The following is a 15,473-nucleotide window of genomic DNA, read 5'->3' as shown; positions in this document are numbered from 1 at the left end:
AACTTTTTACACCTCCACATACCCCTTTTTAATATGTTATTTTGCACTGTGTACATGAAAACCAAAAATAAACAAAAGGAACTTTAGCCAAACTCCCCTTCCTCCTCCAGCTTTATTGATAGTTTAAAATTACATTTTCTATGTTCTAGGACTTCAATTGCTTTTACCATCTTACTTTAAAAACTGATTACAAGCAAATGAAACTCAGTTGTCTAAGTGATATAGTATACAAAAATAACATCTTGCTTTCTGTGAAAATGCATTTATTTGCAACTCCTGAATAGCTCCAAATTGTATATGCTATGAGCACTGATGTCTGGGTTTCAGATTTACTTTGAAATATTTACTCAAAAGCTTTCCATTACGTTCTGTATCTCCAACATGAACATTCATTGACTGAATTACTGTTACTTTTAAGTTTATTCCCGATTTCTCTCTCTCTCTCTCATGGCCATGAACAGGCATGTGCATCTTGTTTGTTTACTCCCACTCAGCTATATGCTCTAGGTAGGGCCTGATACAGATATTACTTGGTGTTAACAGCTACTGAGGTCAGACAATCCAAGGCCATTGTAATAAAATTAAAGTTATGAGGAAGTTTAGACACTTCCAGAATTTCTTTCCTCCTGCATAGGATCACTTCCATGTAACCCAGAGAGGGTTTGCTGGTCTGACTCAACTCTTCCCACTCATCAATCCCTATTCACCAGTGGCACGGAAAGGGGGTTCTTTAACAAAGCATTATACATAACACCTCTACCAAACTAAACATAAACATTTTTGTAGTTAAATGCAGAAAGTTGATTTTTCCACCCCTTTCCTCCTTTTACACGGCAAGTAAAGCTCACTGGCCTGGGAGTAGCCTCTATCTGCCAACCTTTGGCCAGTGAAGAGGATTCAGAGAAAAATAATACAACCATCAATCAGAAAAAGGAGGGGCGACAAAGGAAAATAATTAGGCTGTAGCTTCAATTGTGCATTCTCGTGCAAGGTGCCCTGACTCGCCGCAGCGATAGCAGTTGACTTCACTGGTCTTGCTGCAGTTGATGGCTACATGGCCAGTTTCACCACACCTGGAAAAAGCAAATGATTTATCAAAGACATCCAGAAAAGTTAAGTCAGAAAAGCAATCCTATTCTGTCTACTTAAACCTCACACAACACTAGTTCTTGCACTCAAAGACTTCTGTTTTAGTGTTCCAAAATTCTTTGACAAGGCAAGCTTCTGTCCTCACCAGAGCAAGGAACTGTTCCAACTCCTCAACTCACATTAATCACTATATGCCAAAACCACCCTACATCAAACACAGAAGTTGGGTGGTTTGTTTTCTTTCTTTTTACCATGTGCTGGGTTTTGCCTGCTTCAATGCCTCTGTCTGCAGTTCAGCCTTGTTCTGAGAGTAAGTAGTTGTAACTCAAACACACCATGTTCTCTCTCCTTCCTCCACAGGAGGGAACTTTGGCAGGAGTGCAGAATACTGCACTCAGGAAGGCACTGTTTCTGGTACAGGTCTGCATGTGAAAGCCAGGCAGCATTTTGAAGCTGGCATTTCAAACTGATTTAACACCTGCTTCTATGTGTAGTTCCTACAACCAAGACATTTAAAGTATATTCTCACTGGGGCTGGCTGTGCCAGTCAACTGATTTGTACAGCTGGAGTTTGTTAGTTCCCACAGAGGATACAGGGTACCCAACTCTAGTTTATCTTTTTGTGGAAGGTAACAGGAAGTACTTGCCTGTAGCACAAACATAGAGCCCTTTCTCCTGTACAGCTCAAGGGATTTAACATCTGCATTTTTCTGGCCATCCAGAGATGCACATCACTGAACTGATTACTCGACTGGGCTAGCAGGTGTTACAAATCTTTGTTTTGAAGAACAGTAGATAACTCTTAAAACAACTAGGCTACCTGGCCAAAGTTTAGGCTTCATTTCCTAACCAAAAATCAGACTCAGCAATGCATGTGTCACTTAAGGTACATTTTGCAGTTGTCTTATCAGTTCTTACCTATAGCATTTCACTTTGGTGCAGTCTTTTTGAATGTGTCCAAACTCTCCACAAGAATAGCACTTCTGCTCATCTGCATGGTCACAGTCACGAGCCAGGTGGCCAGGTTTGCCACAGTTGTAGCAGCACTGCTCTCTCTCCCTCTTGGGCTCCTTGCAGTCCTTCGCAATATGGCCACCTCTACCGCAGTTATAGCAGGCTTCCACAATAAGAAAAACATACCAAACAAGACTATAAAACCTTGGTAGAGTGAGATGTAGCATGCTTGTAATATAGGACACGTACAGCTACTGTTTTACTGAATTTTGATCAGTGTACTGTATCCTTCTCTTCTACCCCAGATCTCTGTCCATATGAATGAAGAGGTAGAATATTTAGTGATACTTACCATCCTCCTGAAGATCACAGTCCTTGGCAAGGTGGCCAGACTCACCACAGCGGTAACAAATGTCCGGGAGAGATGAAGACATGAACTGGAAGCCTGCTTGAAATGGGTAACAGGAGAGAAAAAAGGCTTAAGGGTTAAGTTCAGAATATTCTAAGAGTTCATCAAGGACACTGCCAGCTGAATTGACAAGTTAACTTAATGCCCTGGGCAAAATTCTTATGCACAGGTAAGAACCAACCAAATTATTACCAGTCTATGTCCCAGCTTCTTCACTTTGGACTGACAAAGCCAGTTTTATAGACTACAGAGTGGTCAGCTAGAGATCTTACTACACAAATACTGAAAAATCACAACAACCAATCACCTCTGCCACGGCTTCTCATCCCACGACCACGGCCAATTCCAGTAGGGCACTCCCGAGCCCAGTGGCCAGTACGTCCACACTTGAAGCACTCGTTGCTGCTCATGGCTGCAGATTAGCTGCCTGAGGAAGAAAGACACTTTTAGAACACCTTCTCCTCCCCCAACCAAAACCCACATTAAAATTAAGAAATTTAGAGGTTTCCCACAGTGAACACCAAGCAGGACTTCTGGCTTACCCAGTACTTTCTTTTACAATACTGATCATGACTACTAAAACCACTGTAGAGGATAAGCTTTGCCTGGAGTAAGGCAGCTCTGAACAGCAAAAAAAAACCAAACCCAAAACCAGCGTAACACGTAGTGTTTCCTCTGTTCAGTTTCTGTAGACAGTCTTCACTTCAAGACCTTGTAAAATGCTTAGTAGTGGGGGAGAAAAAGAAGTAGACCCCTTTAACTGTTGTCTTACCAGGGTTACTGTTGTTCTCTTTCAGTAATGCACCTTCTTATTTCCCAGAGTTAAAACGCAAAAGCCAGCTACTTCCCTCTACAAATTTTTTTCTTCCTGGCTTTCTCTTGAAGTGTCTGACTGGCAACTACTACATTTATTGAGTAATCAAGCTTCATCCTAGCAGCTACTTGTAAGAATAGGCAGTTATTAAACCTAAAGCCTTAAAGAGCACATTAGCTTAACATTTGAATACTTAAGCTCTTTAAGACCTATATCACAGGTAAACTCTGGGAAACAAGATTTACAACTGCAGTATATTAAGTATGCAGCCTGAGCTACAGGTTAACTCCCAGGTTTACATGAAAAGAAAATGTTTAAGACATTTGGCTTCCCTAAAAGACACCAGACACTTGCCAGATATCTAGAAGGCTAACTTGGAAAGCATCCTTAGAATGCTGGGAGAACATCAGATAGGCATGCCTGTCCGAGACTGCACAAACCACTTCTTTTGCCCATATTGGGGAACGGAGGTATGCATTTCGTGGAGCAGAAAGTCAGTCTGCCACAGGCCACTGAGGCAGTGGTTAGGATGGGGCAGGTTAAACAGACTGCGGTCACAGTACCACAACTCCCCTAAGCTGTAAAACAGTTACGCAAGACTCCTAGAACTAGAAGAAGAACAAGGAAGTTAAACATTTAAATTTAAGCCTTTTTTAAAAGTGTGCTTGAAGACAAGTTTAAAGTACACCGGTCTAAAAATACCTCTGTCAAGCTTTGTTTTGATGAAGTCTCCTCAAGTTTAAATGCTTCACATGCTCTCTCCCAATTCATTATTCTCAACCCAAGAGAAACAGAATCATTATTTGGTATGTTTGGCAGTTTACCTGATCTCCCCATCAAGGTAATCCTCTTCTCATAACCCTACAATCTATTCACATTAGAATGCTTCCCTCCCCCCCAAACCATGCAACATCCCAGATTACCAGGAGCATTCACAAGTTATATCTTGAAGAAAGCCACTAAAGAAGCAGTCAGAACAATAGAACAAGACCTCAAGAAAGAACTAGAATCAGCATCCTGGCATTTAGCTCTTAAATGGAGAGAGTACATCTAAACATGAATTTTTATTTAAAGTACTGCAATGCTGGACAAGCTTACTGCAGCTTTTAGCTACTCCTCCCTCAAAACAGTTCCTCTCTCCAATCATCTTCAGCACAGAAGTGACTATCCATCCTTCCAACCTCAGCAGAACCCTCAGTATTTAAAGTACAAGAGATACAAGCTTAGTATGCTACTTCTGTAATGCCACATCTGCCTTCCAGCTCGACCAGATGAAGGTGTTCACTCAAAGTGCTCAAATGAAAGGTTGCAAGATGATCTTAAACAGATCTAAAAGAGAATAAAACAACTGGTTGCCTGAACACTTCAGAGATATACTTGGATTTTACATGTAACAGTCTTCTCTGCTTCATCTCGGTGTTCAAAGATTCCAAACTATCTTATTAGGACACCTAAGGGTGCAGAGCATTCGACTGTGGTGGCAGCAGCTGGCACTCAGTGTGCTATTGTTTATGCCTGTTTTCATAGCAACCATGTTGACACTGCGGAACAGGAAAAACACAAGCAAAGCCAACTGCAGGAGCTGGGCTCAAGCACAAGGGCTGATGCTGCTTTTAATTTAAAGCAGACAAGACGGGGGTCTCTGAGTTATATACCAAGGTATATTCTTCACACAACTTGTAACTCTTCTAAAGTCTTTACAACACCTTTACAGATACTAACAACTACCAGGCTTTCGTTCTAAACCATGAACTTGAGACTACAGCCGTATGTGACAGGATCAAATATTGCCACCAGTTACCCACGTGAAGATCCTAACAAAGTTAGATTAACATATAGTAAAAGACAAACATTTAATAGGTGAGCTAGATCTGCTTTAGATACACAGTGGAGAAGTTTTTATACTAAGATTGATCTGCCAGCCTGTATCTAGTCTGTCCATCTGCCAGTCAGGGTCAGGATCTGCACGACAGCCAAAAGCTCACTACTTGCTGCCCCAAAGGAACCTGAGAAGTTTTACACCCAATTAAAAAATCGTTTCCCTTTTAACTACTCCCTCAAGAGGAAAACCTGAAGTTTCTTTTCCTCTGGTATACATCAAATTGGCTTTAGGTTTCTTACTCAGTTTGTGGAATCTTAGTTCGCCAAACAACATTCTCTGCACAACTATCCTTCAAGGCTATTTGAGAAAGATTCATTTAAAACCCTTTATCTTCAGAGGCCCCTCTTCCCCCCGGACTCAGATATTTGAAGGTTACAGCTGCCACAGAAGTACGATTACAAAGCATGCTGCTCCATCTTCAGATACCCTAAGTATATGATAGAAGTACCAGTTTGCCTGGAATTTCTCCTCACCAGTATTTTAATGTTTAACTTCTGCATTCTTCCTGTAAAGGATCTGAAACAAAAACAAGCTCACCAGCTAGAGGTGGATGCAGCTGACACTGGTTTTACTCACCCCACATTCTAAGAAACCTTACATGAGACCAAACTGCCCACCAGTGTAAACTGGTTTTTAAAACCAATAAAAGGATTTAGTTTTCAGATAAAGCCAACAGCCACCTTTAAGGAGAAGAGGCTGGTTCAGAAGACAAGTCCTTAAATGGGTAGTCTCCAGCCTGTTTGGACACCATTACATTACTCAGTAACCTCCATGAGAAAAAAAAAAAAAAATCACCCATGAGTGAAAACCAACCAAGTTCACATTCTCCTCTATTAGTCAATACTCCTCCATTTTGTCATCACAGGCAAGTTTCCAGCAGTTCCTTTTATCTATCAAGGCCACCTCCAGTACTTGTTGAAGTCTTCCTGGAAAGTTTTCACTGAAGTTGTATCTATTAGTGTCTTCCACAGTTCAACCGTGTCACACAAAGCACACACAAAGCAGCTTGCCTCCCCCTCGACAGCCCACAGAACTGTATTTTCACCTCACCAGGACACAAAAATAAGTAACAGAAAACAAACTATGTCCTCAACTAAGTATTTCTGAGCCAGGTCAAATTCTGCAAGATACTAATCCACTGCCTCAGACTAGATTGCAACAGTTTTGAAGAAACACAAGTTCAGTTGCCCTCAAACCTTACCTTTCTACTAAGGAAACAAGTGTCATTCATCTGAACTCCTTCTACAGAGCTCTGTATTGGTAGTTTCAAGTTGAGATAAATCATCCCGCGGCCATTCAGCAAAAAATTAAGGATGAATTTTATTTTGTTTTGTAAGATTATCCTACTGCTAAAAAAACAGCTCCAAGATCCAAGTGGGAAGTGCCACCACTGTGGTTTCTTACATCAAATCTGAAGCTTCCAAGCACAACTTAAGTATCCAGCTTCAGAGTAACAAAAGTTTGTGATTCTTCTAGTGATACTCTTTTATCAAACTTCTAAGTGGAAGATCATGCCTTTCTGTGGCTTGACTGTTAATATGCATTCAGAACTTTATAAAGCAGGAGATGTGCTATTAATCTGCAGGCTTCACACGCAAGATCCAACAACATCCAAGCCTGGTTTAGTAGCCCATCTGATGGAAACAACTACCGCTCCTTTTTTTATGGCTTTTAGCCTAGATGCCCTCTGAGGATGAAGTTGTTTTAACAAACAAAAAGTTATGCTCCCCATAGTAGAAAGGAAGTTGAACTTCACCTCTGAGATTACTCATGGATTTTTCTGGATACTAGCACTTCCTTAGAATTCAACAGCCCAACAATAACAGGAGCAGTTATCTTCATTATACTTACCAGGTGCTTCTTTAATCTGCAAGTATCACTTCTATTCAGTATTAATAGGACTTCACTACTTCAATCAAAGGACAGACTAGATAAATGCCACTGCTAAAGCCAGCGTACTTAAGAGCTCTTTGGCCAGTCAGCTATACCAAAGAGGCAAACTTGATCATCAGCAGTTTCCTTCCAGGCTGTTGGTGATCCACCTACAATACCACACCTGAATTTGACAAGGCAGCCTGAACATGGTGAAACCCCTATATAACAGGCAGCTTAGCTTTCCCCTCCTGTAAGATAAGCAAACTGAAAGGCAGAAAGGACTACTAGCATAAGTTCTAGCATTTAGTTTCAAAAGAGAAGTCAAAATATTAGTCATTTCAAGAAAAAAGCTACCCGTGAGGAGTTTTTATTTCCCAATAACTGCATTTTAAGAATTGAACACAGACACGACTTTCACAAAAGCTACCGAGTATTCAGCTGGTTGAACTTCCACATCTGTAACCTGAAAACACACTATAGAGAGAGTTAGTGATGCTCCTGTCTCTGGCTTTTGTCCTCACTAGAAGAAGACACAAAATTAAGCATTCTGACCACCAGATAACAATACCCCAGTTCTGAAAGGCAGCAGTCTGAAACTTCAGGAAAACTTGCAGCGGTGGAAAGCCAAGCCCTACAATCCATTTAGACTCCCCCAATACACTCCACAGCCAAGGTGCTCCAAGAATACTGAATATTAACCAAAACTTGAAAACTTGGAAACCTGCTGAGAGGCCAGAAATATATCATGACTTCAATTAGGCTAGTAATTCTGAGATAGCTTTGTTGACTCAAATCAGGAAAGCAAAAGTTCACTAAAAATGTGACTCTGTAGCACTTTCTGCCTATGCATACAACATAACATAGAGTGGGAGACACTCCAGATTATCTACCAAATAAGCACATTCTACCATCTTCCCCTTTTATTTTTTATTGCTATCGGCACAAAATGTTAAGCCTGAAGTAAACAACATCTGCAACACTTACAGTTTTTCACATAAAATTCAGTCCAGACACTATCAAAATCAGTTTTAAAACATGGCAGGTTAAGCCTGTAACTCTCAAAGTTGTTGCACAGCCCTGCTGAACTCCTTTAACCTCTTCCCTTTGAAGACAGATGCAGGATTGCTTCTCTAGGCAAGTTTGTGCTCAGGAGGAAAACTGGACTAGGCAACCCTAACGCTGTGTGGCAATGGGATCTGATTAAGTGCTGAAATGAAAATAAAACACCCTATTAAGTTTAATAACTGCTTTAACAATTCTGAATAGTAAATGAGTAACAGCGGTTACTTGAGAACTATGTCTGACAGGAACTTAAATGAAAGGCTGCTCCACTAGTCCACGATCTGTAGATGTCACAGGCTATTTTTCCTATCCATTTATAGGCCACATTTGGATTTGGAGCAGGCCACCATCCATGCCTGTGGTGGGAGACAAATAGTTGCAACACCTCGACCCTCTTGTCTCCGGCAGAGCCTCACACGTGGGGAGCCACGTGGTGCGCCCGGCCAAGGCCCCGCCAGCCGCCCCGCTGCCACCGCGCCGGGGAGCTCAGCACGGGTTTAAAAAAAAAAAAGAAGGGAGAGGAAAGAATTAAAAAGAAAAAAAAAAGAATAAACAGTTTTATTTCAGCCACCTTCCACCCAGCTCCCTGGTCTCACCAGATCTCCTCCCCGGCCTGCCTGCGGCCGCTCACTCACAGGGAAGTTAGTCACAGCGCGGCCCGCGCCGCGGCCCGGCCCCGGCCGCCTCCCCCTCCCCGGCCCGGCCCCGTGAAGCGCAGCCCGCCGGCCCCGCGCCAGGCCCGACCAGCGGGACACGGCGCCACCGGCCCACCGGCCGAGCGCCGCCACCGGGCCGCCGCCCGGGCGGGAGCTGCTGCCCGGCCTGCCCCAGCGCCCCGGCCCCCTTCCCCCCCGAAGCGCGGCCTCCCCCCGCGCCGCCCGCCGGAGTCTGACTCACCCGCCGCCCGCCCTGGCGGGGCCCGCGCCGCCCCACTCCCCCTCAGCGCTCCCCCCCCACCACCCGCCGCCCCCAGGCCAAAGGACCGCGCCCCAGCCCAGCCGGGCCGCTCGGCACCACTTTCCCGCGCACTAGGCCAGAGTGCGCCAGCGCCATCATCCCCCCCGCACTCTGCCTTCGCTCCCCGCCGGCAGCCCCGGCAGCTCCCCGCTCCCCGCCCCCCGCGGCCGAGGCCGGCCCGGCCATTACCTGAGGACTCCGGAGCCGCTGCGGCAGTGGCCCGCCCGGACAAGTGTAGGCCCCGCGCTGCCCGGCCCTGCCCGCCTGCTCCCGGGTCCCTTCTGGCTGCGCCACACGCGGTTTGCACACGGCCCCGCGCACTCTCCCCCCGGATCACCCCGCCCCTCCCTACTACTCTGCGCACGGCTCACTGGAGGGCACCTCTCAGCCAATGGGCGCCAACCTCTTTTCCGGGTGACCAATCCCAGTTGCAGACGGGGCCACCCAACCACGGTAGCCGAAAGGTGGGCGGGGCCCGCCCACCGAGCCTCTCCGCTCGCGTGGTGGCGGGCGGGGCGAGGGGCGGCAGCGGCCCGGCCTGGTTCGCCGGGGCAGGGGGGGCCGCGCCGCGCTGTTCCCAGGGCGCCGCAGGACGGAGCGGCTCCTGTCAGGCTCTGCGGTACCTCCCTGCCCTTCGCACCGTGACTCACCGCCCAGGCAGCTCCGGCTTCCTCCCCGCGCCGCCTCCTCCCCCGTGCCGGGTGTCCCAGCGAAGGGCGCAGTGCGGGGAGCTCCGGCGCCCGTTTGACGCCTCCCGCCAGGGGCCGCCGGGCCGCCCCGGTACTGCAGCAGCAGGCGGCGGCAGCGGAGGGCAGCGACAGGCGGGACGGCCGCGGGCCTGCGGCCTTGCGACAGGCGGCTCGCAACGGCGCGACCCTCTCCGGGCCGGCCGGCGGGAGCTGCCCGCCTGCCTCCCCTCCCTCTGCCGTTGCCCCGCCGGCTGCCGCCAGCCCCCCGCCGTGCCAGGCCGAGGAGAGCTCGCCCCCGGGCCGCCTTTGCTCCCCGCGCCGGTCCGGGCCACCCGCCCGCCGCGGGCCTGGGCTGTGCCTCTCGGTACCCCGGTGCCGCCGGCCCCGTCCCCCCGCCGGGGCTCTCCCTGCGCCGCCCCGCCGCGGGCGCTGCGTACAGCACCGCCGGTACCGGGCTGAAGCTCGGGGCACAGGCCGGCGGGGCCGTGCCCGCCTGCGGCGGGGGGCTGGGCCCCTCCTCCCGGCACGCCGCGGGCCCGCCGGCGCGGCAGCCATCTTGGCCCGGCGGCTGGGCCCGGCCGCCGGCAGCGCTAGGAAATGGTGGACGCGGGGCTGGGCGGTATAACCGCGGTTCTTACCAGACGCCGATAACCTCATTAGTGCCGGTGATCTGTGCTCTGGTATTTAAACACATTACAGACACACGACGGAAAATGTTTGTCGAGTACTGAACAGAATTACATTCTTATAATCCGCCTCACACGAATCTCATAAGTAATACTGCTACTTGGTCTAGTACTCTGTGGCTACTGCGTTTAGTACTTGGCCATGCGAACTTTTATGTAAACCCTCTCCCTTTTGCCTAGAAATGTTGCAAACCCATCAGCGCTGAGCACTGCGCCCAGGCCACGTCTGCGCGAACGCCCTGGGAAGTGCCGCACCCCCGCAGCACCCACCGCCGCTCCCCTCGGCTGGCCGTTACCGTCACCGCTCTCTTTAAAACTGCCTTTTCACCTTTTCAGCTTTACGTTGAAACGTGCATCCCCTGCCCACCACACCCCAGGCCTGAAACCACGGCGTGAGGCGCGTCACGGAGATGCCTCGGATTGACCTTTTCTCAAGCTGTAAATCTAATATTATAGCACTGGAGTTAGGTTTCTTTTATTAGAGTATGAGTAACAACGTATGTCTCTTCCTCCGTGTTGTTAAGTGCAGTTCATTTGAGAGGGACTCGGGTTTATTTGTGTTTTGTGTGCTGTATTTGCATGTCTGTGTTGTGTGGTGTATAATATGCCGTGTTTTCTCCAGAACTAAACCAGGCCGGATTGCGTCAGCATCGAGGTTCCAAAAGGGGCCGAGCCCGTCAGGCCTACCTCTGCATGTGACCCTAGAATGTCTTGCTAAAACTTTTGCCAGCTCTCGTTCTGGTGTTTGTTTTACAGCAATGTAAGAACATCAACATTGCCAACAAGATCTGTACTCATAATAACGTTTCATCTCTTCTGTCATAGTACAGCATAATTTTCATAGCCCTTGGTTGCCTCAGATACATTACAATCCTGTTCACAAGTAGTTGTACTTTTAGTTTTGATGACTACTCTTTTCAGGTGATAAAGGGAAGAAAATCTGTGTTAGCTAAGGAAGTGCTCAGAGCTTCTAAATCACCAGCGTGCCTACACTGCCTTAAAAAAACCCCAACCAAACAACAGAATCATGCCACTGAGAAAGATTGCAGAGAGAAAATCGTACAGCCTACATTTTTTCATCAAATCTTTACTTTTTTTAAAGTACTAGAACCTGGCTTCTCTCTGAGTCTTACAGAACTCAGCAATTTCAGACTGACAAAACAATTGTGATACAACTTTTCTAACTTTTTCTTGTGTTTTTGCTGGTTGTACTTCTGGTACCATCCATGAGGCTAGGAAACTCCAAGGTTAACCTGGGTGGCAATCTGTAGGCTTGCTGTCATCGAAAGCTTCTGTGACTGATAGAGCCAGTCAATTCCCCTGAACAGATCAAAACGGTTTACTTTACTTGAAGGAGTTTCAAATCGTATCCTGGACTCTCCCTTAGTCAAAATGGAAACGGGGTCAACTGTGAGTAAAAACGCATTACTCAAGAAGTGTTACTGCTGGTGACAAATCAACTAATCATCCTCTCTGAAGTGTACTGCCACATATACAGTTCCAGTGTTCTTATAATATCGAATATTTTTAGCTATGTTTCATAATAATGGATGAAATTTTCCCCCAGCAGATTAGGAGAGTCTTCTAACAGCATTTGGTTCACGTGCTTACCTCAAGAATTAATTTGGCTTGTTGTATCTTAATAAAGCTTGTGATTCTTGTTTTGCCGGTTTCTCTTTGATATTTAGGCAAGGGATAGTCTTGCAGTTAAAGAACAAAGGTGAGGCATGACATCTGTTCCTGGCTCAGTCAGTACTTCCTATAGAAAACAACGTAGACAGAAAACAAGGTAAAAGTACAAAGTCTTAAAATTCCTCATGCGCAATGAAAAGGCAATCTTATGTCAGTTCCAGGCTTCTCTGTTGTGTTAGCTCTGCCCCCAAAATCCCAAGCCTTGAGAACAATTTATGAATAACAGTGCTCAAAGGAGTTCAAGTACAGTAATAGTTGAAGGTAATCTTTTGTTTCAGCAATATATCTTTCCTAACACTGTTCTTCGAAGTGTTGGATGAAGAGCCAAAACATTTTAAGACTAAATAAATGAACAAATCACATTTTGCAACAAATGTTCTCGCGTTGTTTTCCTCTGAGTGGATGGACACGTGGGTAGGAAACTGTTTCAGTTGCTGGGCAATTGTTGTTGCTTCTCAGCCACGTATTTTTATTGTTATGTAAATCTTACTTCATTTTGTACGTGGGATTTTTCAAACCCAAGGAGACCTAAAATAATTGCTGTGGATCGTTAAACATTCAAAAGAGAAACTGCTTTTGGAGTATGGTTTAGTTGGAAACAACATGTCAGCAGCAGTTTCAGAACAACGGGTAGCTGTGGCCCGTTCCATCCCCCGTCCCCAGCCATTCGTTTCCCCTGGCAGGAGGCCATAGCAGAGCAGGAGCACGCACCTATCTTTGCACAGTTCTGCCCCTGAACGCTTTGCCCTAGCCTTGTCAGTAAATTTTAATTCCAAAAGTATAAGAAAAACAAAGGGAGAAAGTGTTTGTTTTCAAAGGTCGGCAAGCGATGTTATCCCACTAAGATCATAGATTGCTTGTGACATTCTGTATTGCAGTGGCACGTAAGAGAGGCATGTTTTGCCTGGTTTAAGCCCACTGGGTCAGCAACGTCCACCAAGATTACTCCTGCAAAAAAGGAATCATCCGTTGCTGAAAAACAGAGTGAGTCTTCAGTCAGCACTGTATATTTATTTCTTCTAAAGAAGTCATAGTCAACTGGCTGTTGAAAAGAGGCCTGATAAAACACCCAGTGAAATCAGTAGCTGTGCTGGGAAAGGAAAGACTGGTTCTGGTTAATGCTTGTCCACACAAACAACAGTTCAGGAAGCTTTGGTGGTGATCTTAGGAGAAATTCTGAAATATGGATGGCATAACCTCCTGGATGATGCAACAGATAACTGGAAAGATCTGCCTGCTTCTTTTATAAAGTGTTCATATTTATATTCAAGCTTCATGGCTGAATTATTTCATAGGCTTGTATGTTCTTTTTTTCTTTGAGAGAGAGAATGTCTATGCTAAATTAGCTACATACAGTCTTGTAGGGTAAAATTATTCTGACTGAAAAAAAGCAATCATACTGACTGATTCCAGATGCTCGGTTCTTTTTTATTTGTTATAATTAGCTGATAAGTTTTCAAATAATTACCTATTTGATGTATATAATAATACAAGAATGATTAGTTAGCTCATGACTGTCATACAGATACGCACATTTAGTCAGGCAAAAAGAACTTCCTTTGCTAACAGAGAAGTCCAGCTACACAGTCATCCTTCTGTTTCTCCAAAGAAAATGAAACCCTTAAATATGTCTGGAAAACTACTCTACGCTCTGTAAATATTTTTTGATAGATGTATAGATATATGCAGCAATGCATGTATGATTTGGCAGGGACCAGCGAGGGCCAGCTGCTCCCCAGGGGGCAAGGAGCCAGGAGCCTCGGAGGTCCCAAGGTGGCAGGACCCAGCCCCACAGCACGCGGGCAGGGCAAGCCCAGGGATGGCAGCTGGGATCAGCCATGAGTCCAGATCATCAGACAAGCTCATGAGGAGGAGGCAGGTCTGAGGTGATGCCAGGAAATCAATTTGCAGATTAGGATCAAGTCCAGTGGCAGTAAACAGAGGGAGCTGCAGTCCGGTGATTGCCAGGCACGAGGAAGACCGGGCTGGGACCACAGAGGTCCGCGGGCAGGCACAGCTGTGGCCGCGCCACAGGTGCGCATGGAGCTGGGGACCAGCACCCCCCATAGCTCAGGCAGGGGCTGAGGGCCCGGAGCCGAGGCGCGCCCGTGGGCAGGGGTGCAGGTGGAAGCACCAGGAGGAGGTGGTGAAAGCAATTAAAGTCTATTAGTACACTCATGGCCCTGACGTTATTAAATGTGCTTAGGACTGCCGTGTCTTTAAGATTTAATGTATTTTTAAGAGTTACTCCATTGTTTTTTGCTGATGATACAGGTGACTTCATTAGCCAGACAGGTTTTCTAAGTGTGCAGTGAAGTTTATGACTTGTATGAAATTGGTTATTCAGAATGTCCTGTGGAATAAAAGCCAGTGCTTACGTGGTACAAAGGAGGGCAGAAGTCTTCAGGACTCAGTTATGGCACATGGCCTGAAGCAGCAGATTGGTGTCACGTGAAAATGGGAAGATACAACCTGCATATGAAGGCACCACGAGCTCATATCCAACACATCCAACGGCCAGTGTGCCAGACTGAGATGCAGTGGGAAAATGACTCAATATAGTCTCTGAAGCATGGTCTTTGAGATGAAAAAAGCACCCAAACCTCTTTTCTCTGTTCTTATTTTTAAAGCAAGCTATGGAATAACCTACTGGGTCCCAGCTGCTCAGTAGACTAATATTTTGTGCTATGTACATCTTCAAGCTATCATTTCCTTTTATCACACTGGCAGTTGTACTATTTCAGCCCATTGTTATGTCTGTTAAGGTGACTACAGCGTTAAAAATCACACTAATATTTGATGGTCTGTATGGGACTTAAAAGAATGACACAGCACATGATGGAGCAGTCCTCGCTGAAGGATGCCTGTTAGACCACACACATAAAAAAATGAACAATAACTTATATAACCCAAAGTGTAAAGTAGCTTGGGCGCTATGCCATGATAATAATAGTAGATGTTTACGTGTACACAGTCTTGATGGAGTTCTGGTATCCCTCTAAAATGGGATATTCGACTACAGGGTCAGATTTTGTACTACTGCTGCATCTATTTTTGTGTGGTGCCCTAAGGTTAAATGTTACAATGTAAAGCCAAGGTCGGGAGGCACCCTTGATTGTACCGGTGAATGAATTGAAGCACACTGAAGTATGTTATCAGCTGTCTGAGCTTCAGGCACCTGCTGCAGTCAATCTGTAGCCCTGGGTGCTTGTTCGCTCGCTTTCAAACACTTTTCTCAGTTTTCCCAGTGATTTACACAACTGATTCTAAAATTTAGGTTTTGCTGACTGGGAACCAGTGACAGAAAATCTCTATGTAGTGTTTTATTACAAATACAACTAAAAATAATTATCAATTTCACATG

The 15,473-nt window shown here is 46.1% G+C and overlaps 1 protein-coding gene across 6 annotated transcripts; it reads right to left on the bottom strand.

Annotated features, from left to right (window-relative positions):
- Nucleotides 1-82: 82 nt before the first annotated feature.
- Nucleotides 83-9,804, bottom strand: LOC119146278 (CCHC-type zinc finger nucleic acid binding protein). 6 transcript variants are annotated; one of them, XM_037383697.1, is made up of 5 exons: nucleotides 9,693-9,804; nucleotides 2,760-2,879; nucleotides 2,396-2,491; nucleotides 2,008-2,209; nucleotides 83-1,073 (listed from the first exon to the last, which is right to left on the bottom strand). In XM_037383697.1, the coding sequence occupies exons 2-5, from the start codon at nucleotides 2,860-2,862 to the stop codon at nucleotides 956-958; spliced, it is 519 nt and encodes a 172-aa protein (XP_037239594.1). In that variant the 5' UTR covers nucleotides 2,863-2,879; nucleotides 9,693-9,804; the 3' UTR covers nucleotides 83-955. The 6 variants fall into 6 exon arrangements, with proteins under 6 accessions (XP_037239594.1, XP_037239600.1, XP_037239599.1 ...); XM_037383703.1 differs by having other exon boundaries at nucleotides 2,008-2,206; nucleotides 2,396-2,488; nucleotides 9,693-9,731; XM_037383702.1 differs by lacking the exon at nucleotides 9,693-9,804 and adding an exon at nucleotides 9,232-9,381 and having other exon boundaries at nucleotides 2,008-2,206; nucleotides 2,396-2,488.
- Nucleotides 9,805-15,473: the final 5,669 nt, after the last annotated feature.

Source organism: Falco rusticolus, chromosome 4, assembly GCF_015220075.1.
Source record: "Falco rusticolus isolate bFalRus1 chromosome 4, bFalRus1.pri, whole genome shotgun sequence".
Classification (NCBI taxonomy): Eukaryota; Metazoa; Chordata; class Aves; order Falconiformes; family Falconidae; genus Falco; species Falco rusticolus.
The sequence above is the reverse complement of the archived record's forward strand: the minus strand, read 5'-3'. Positions and strand labels throughout refer to the sequence as shown.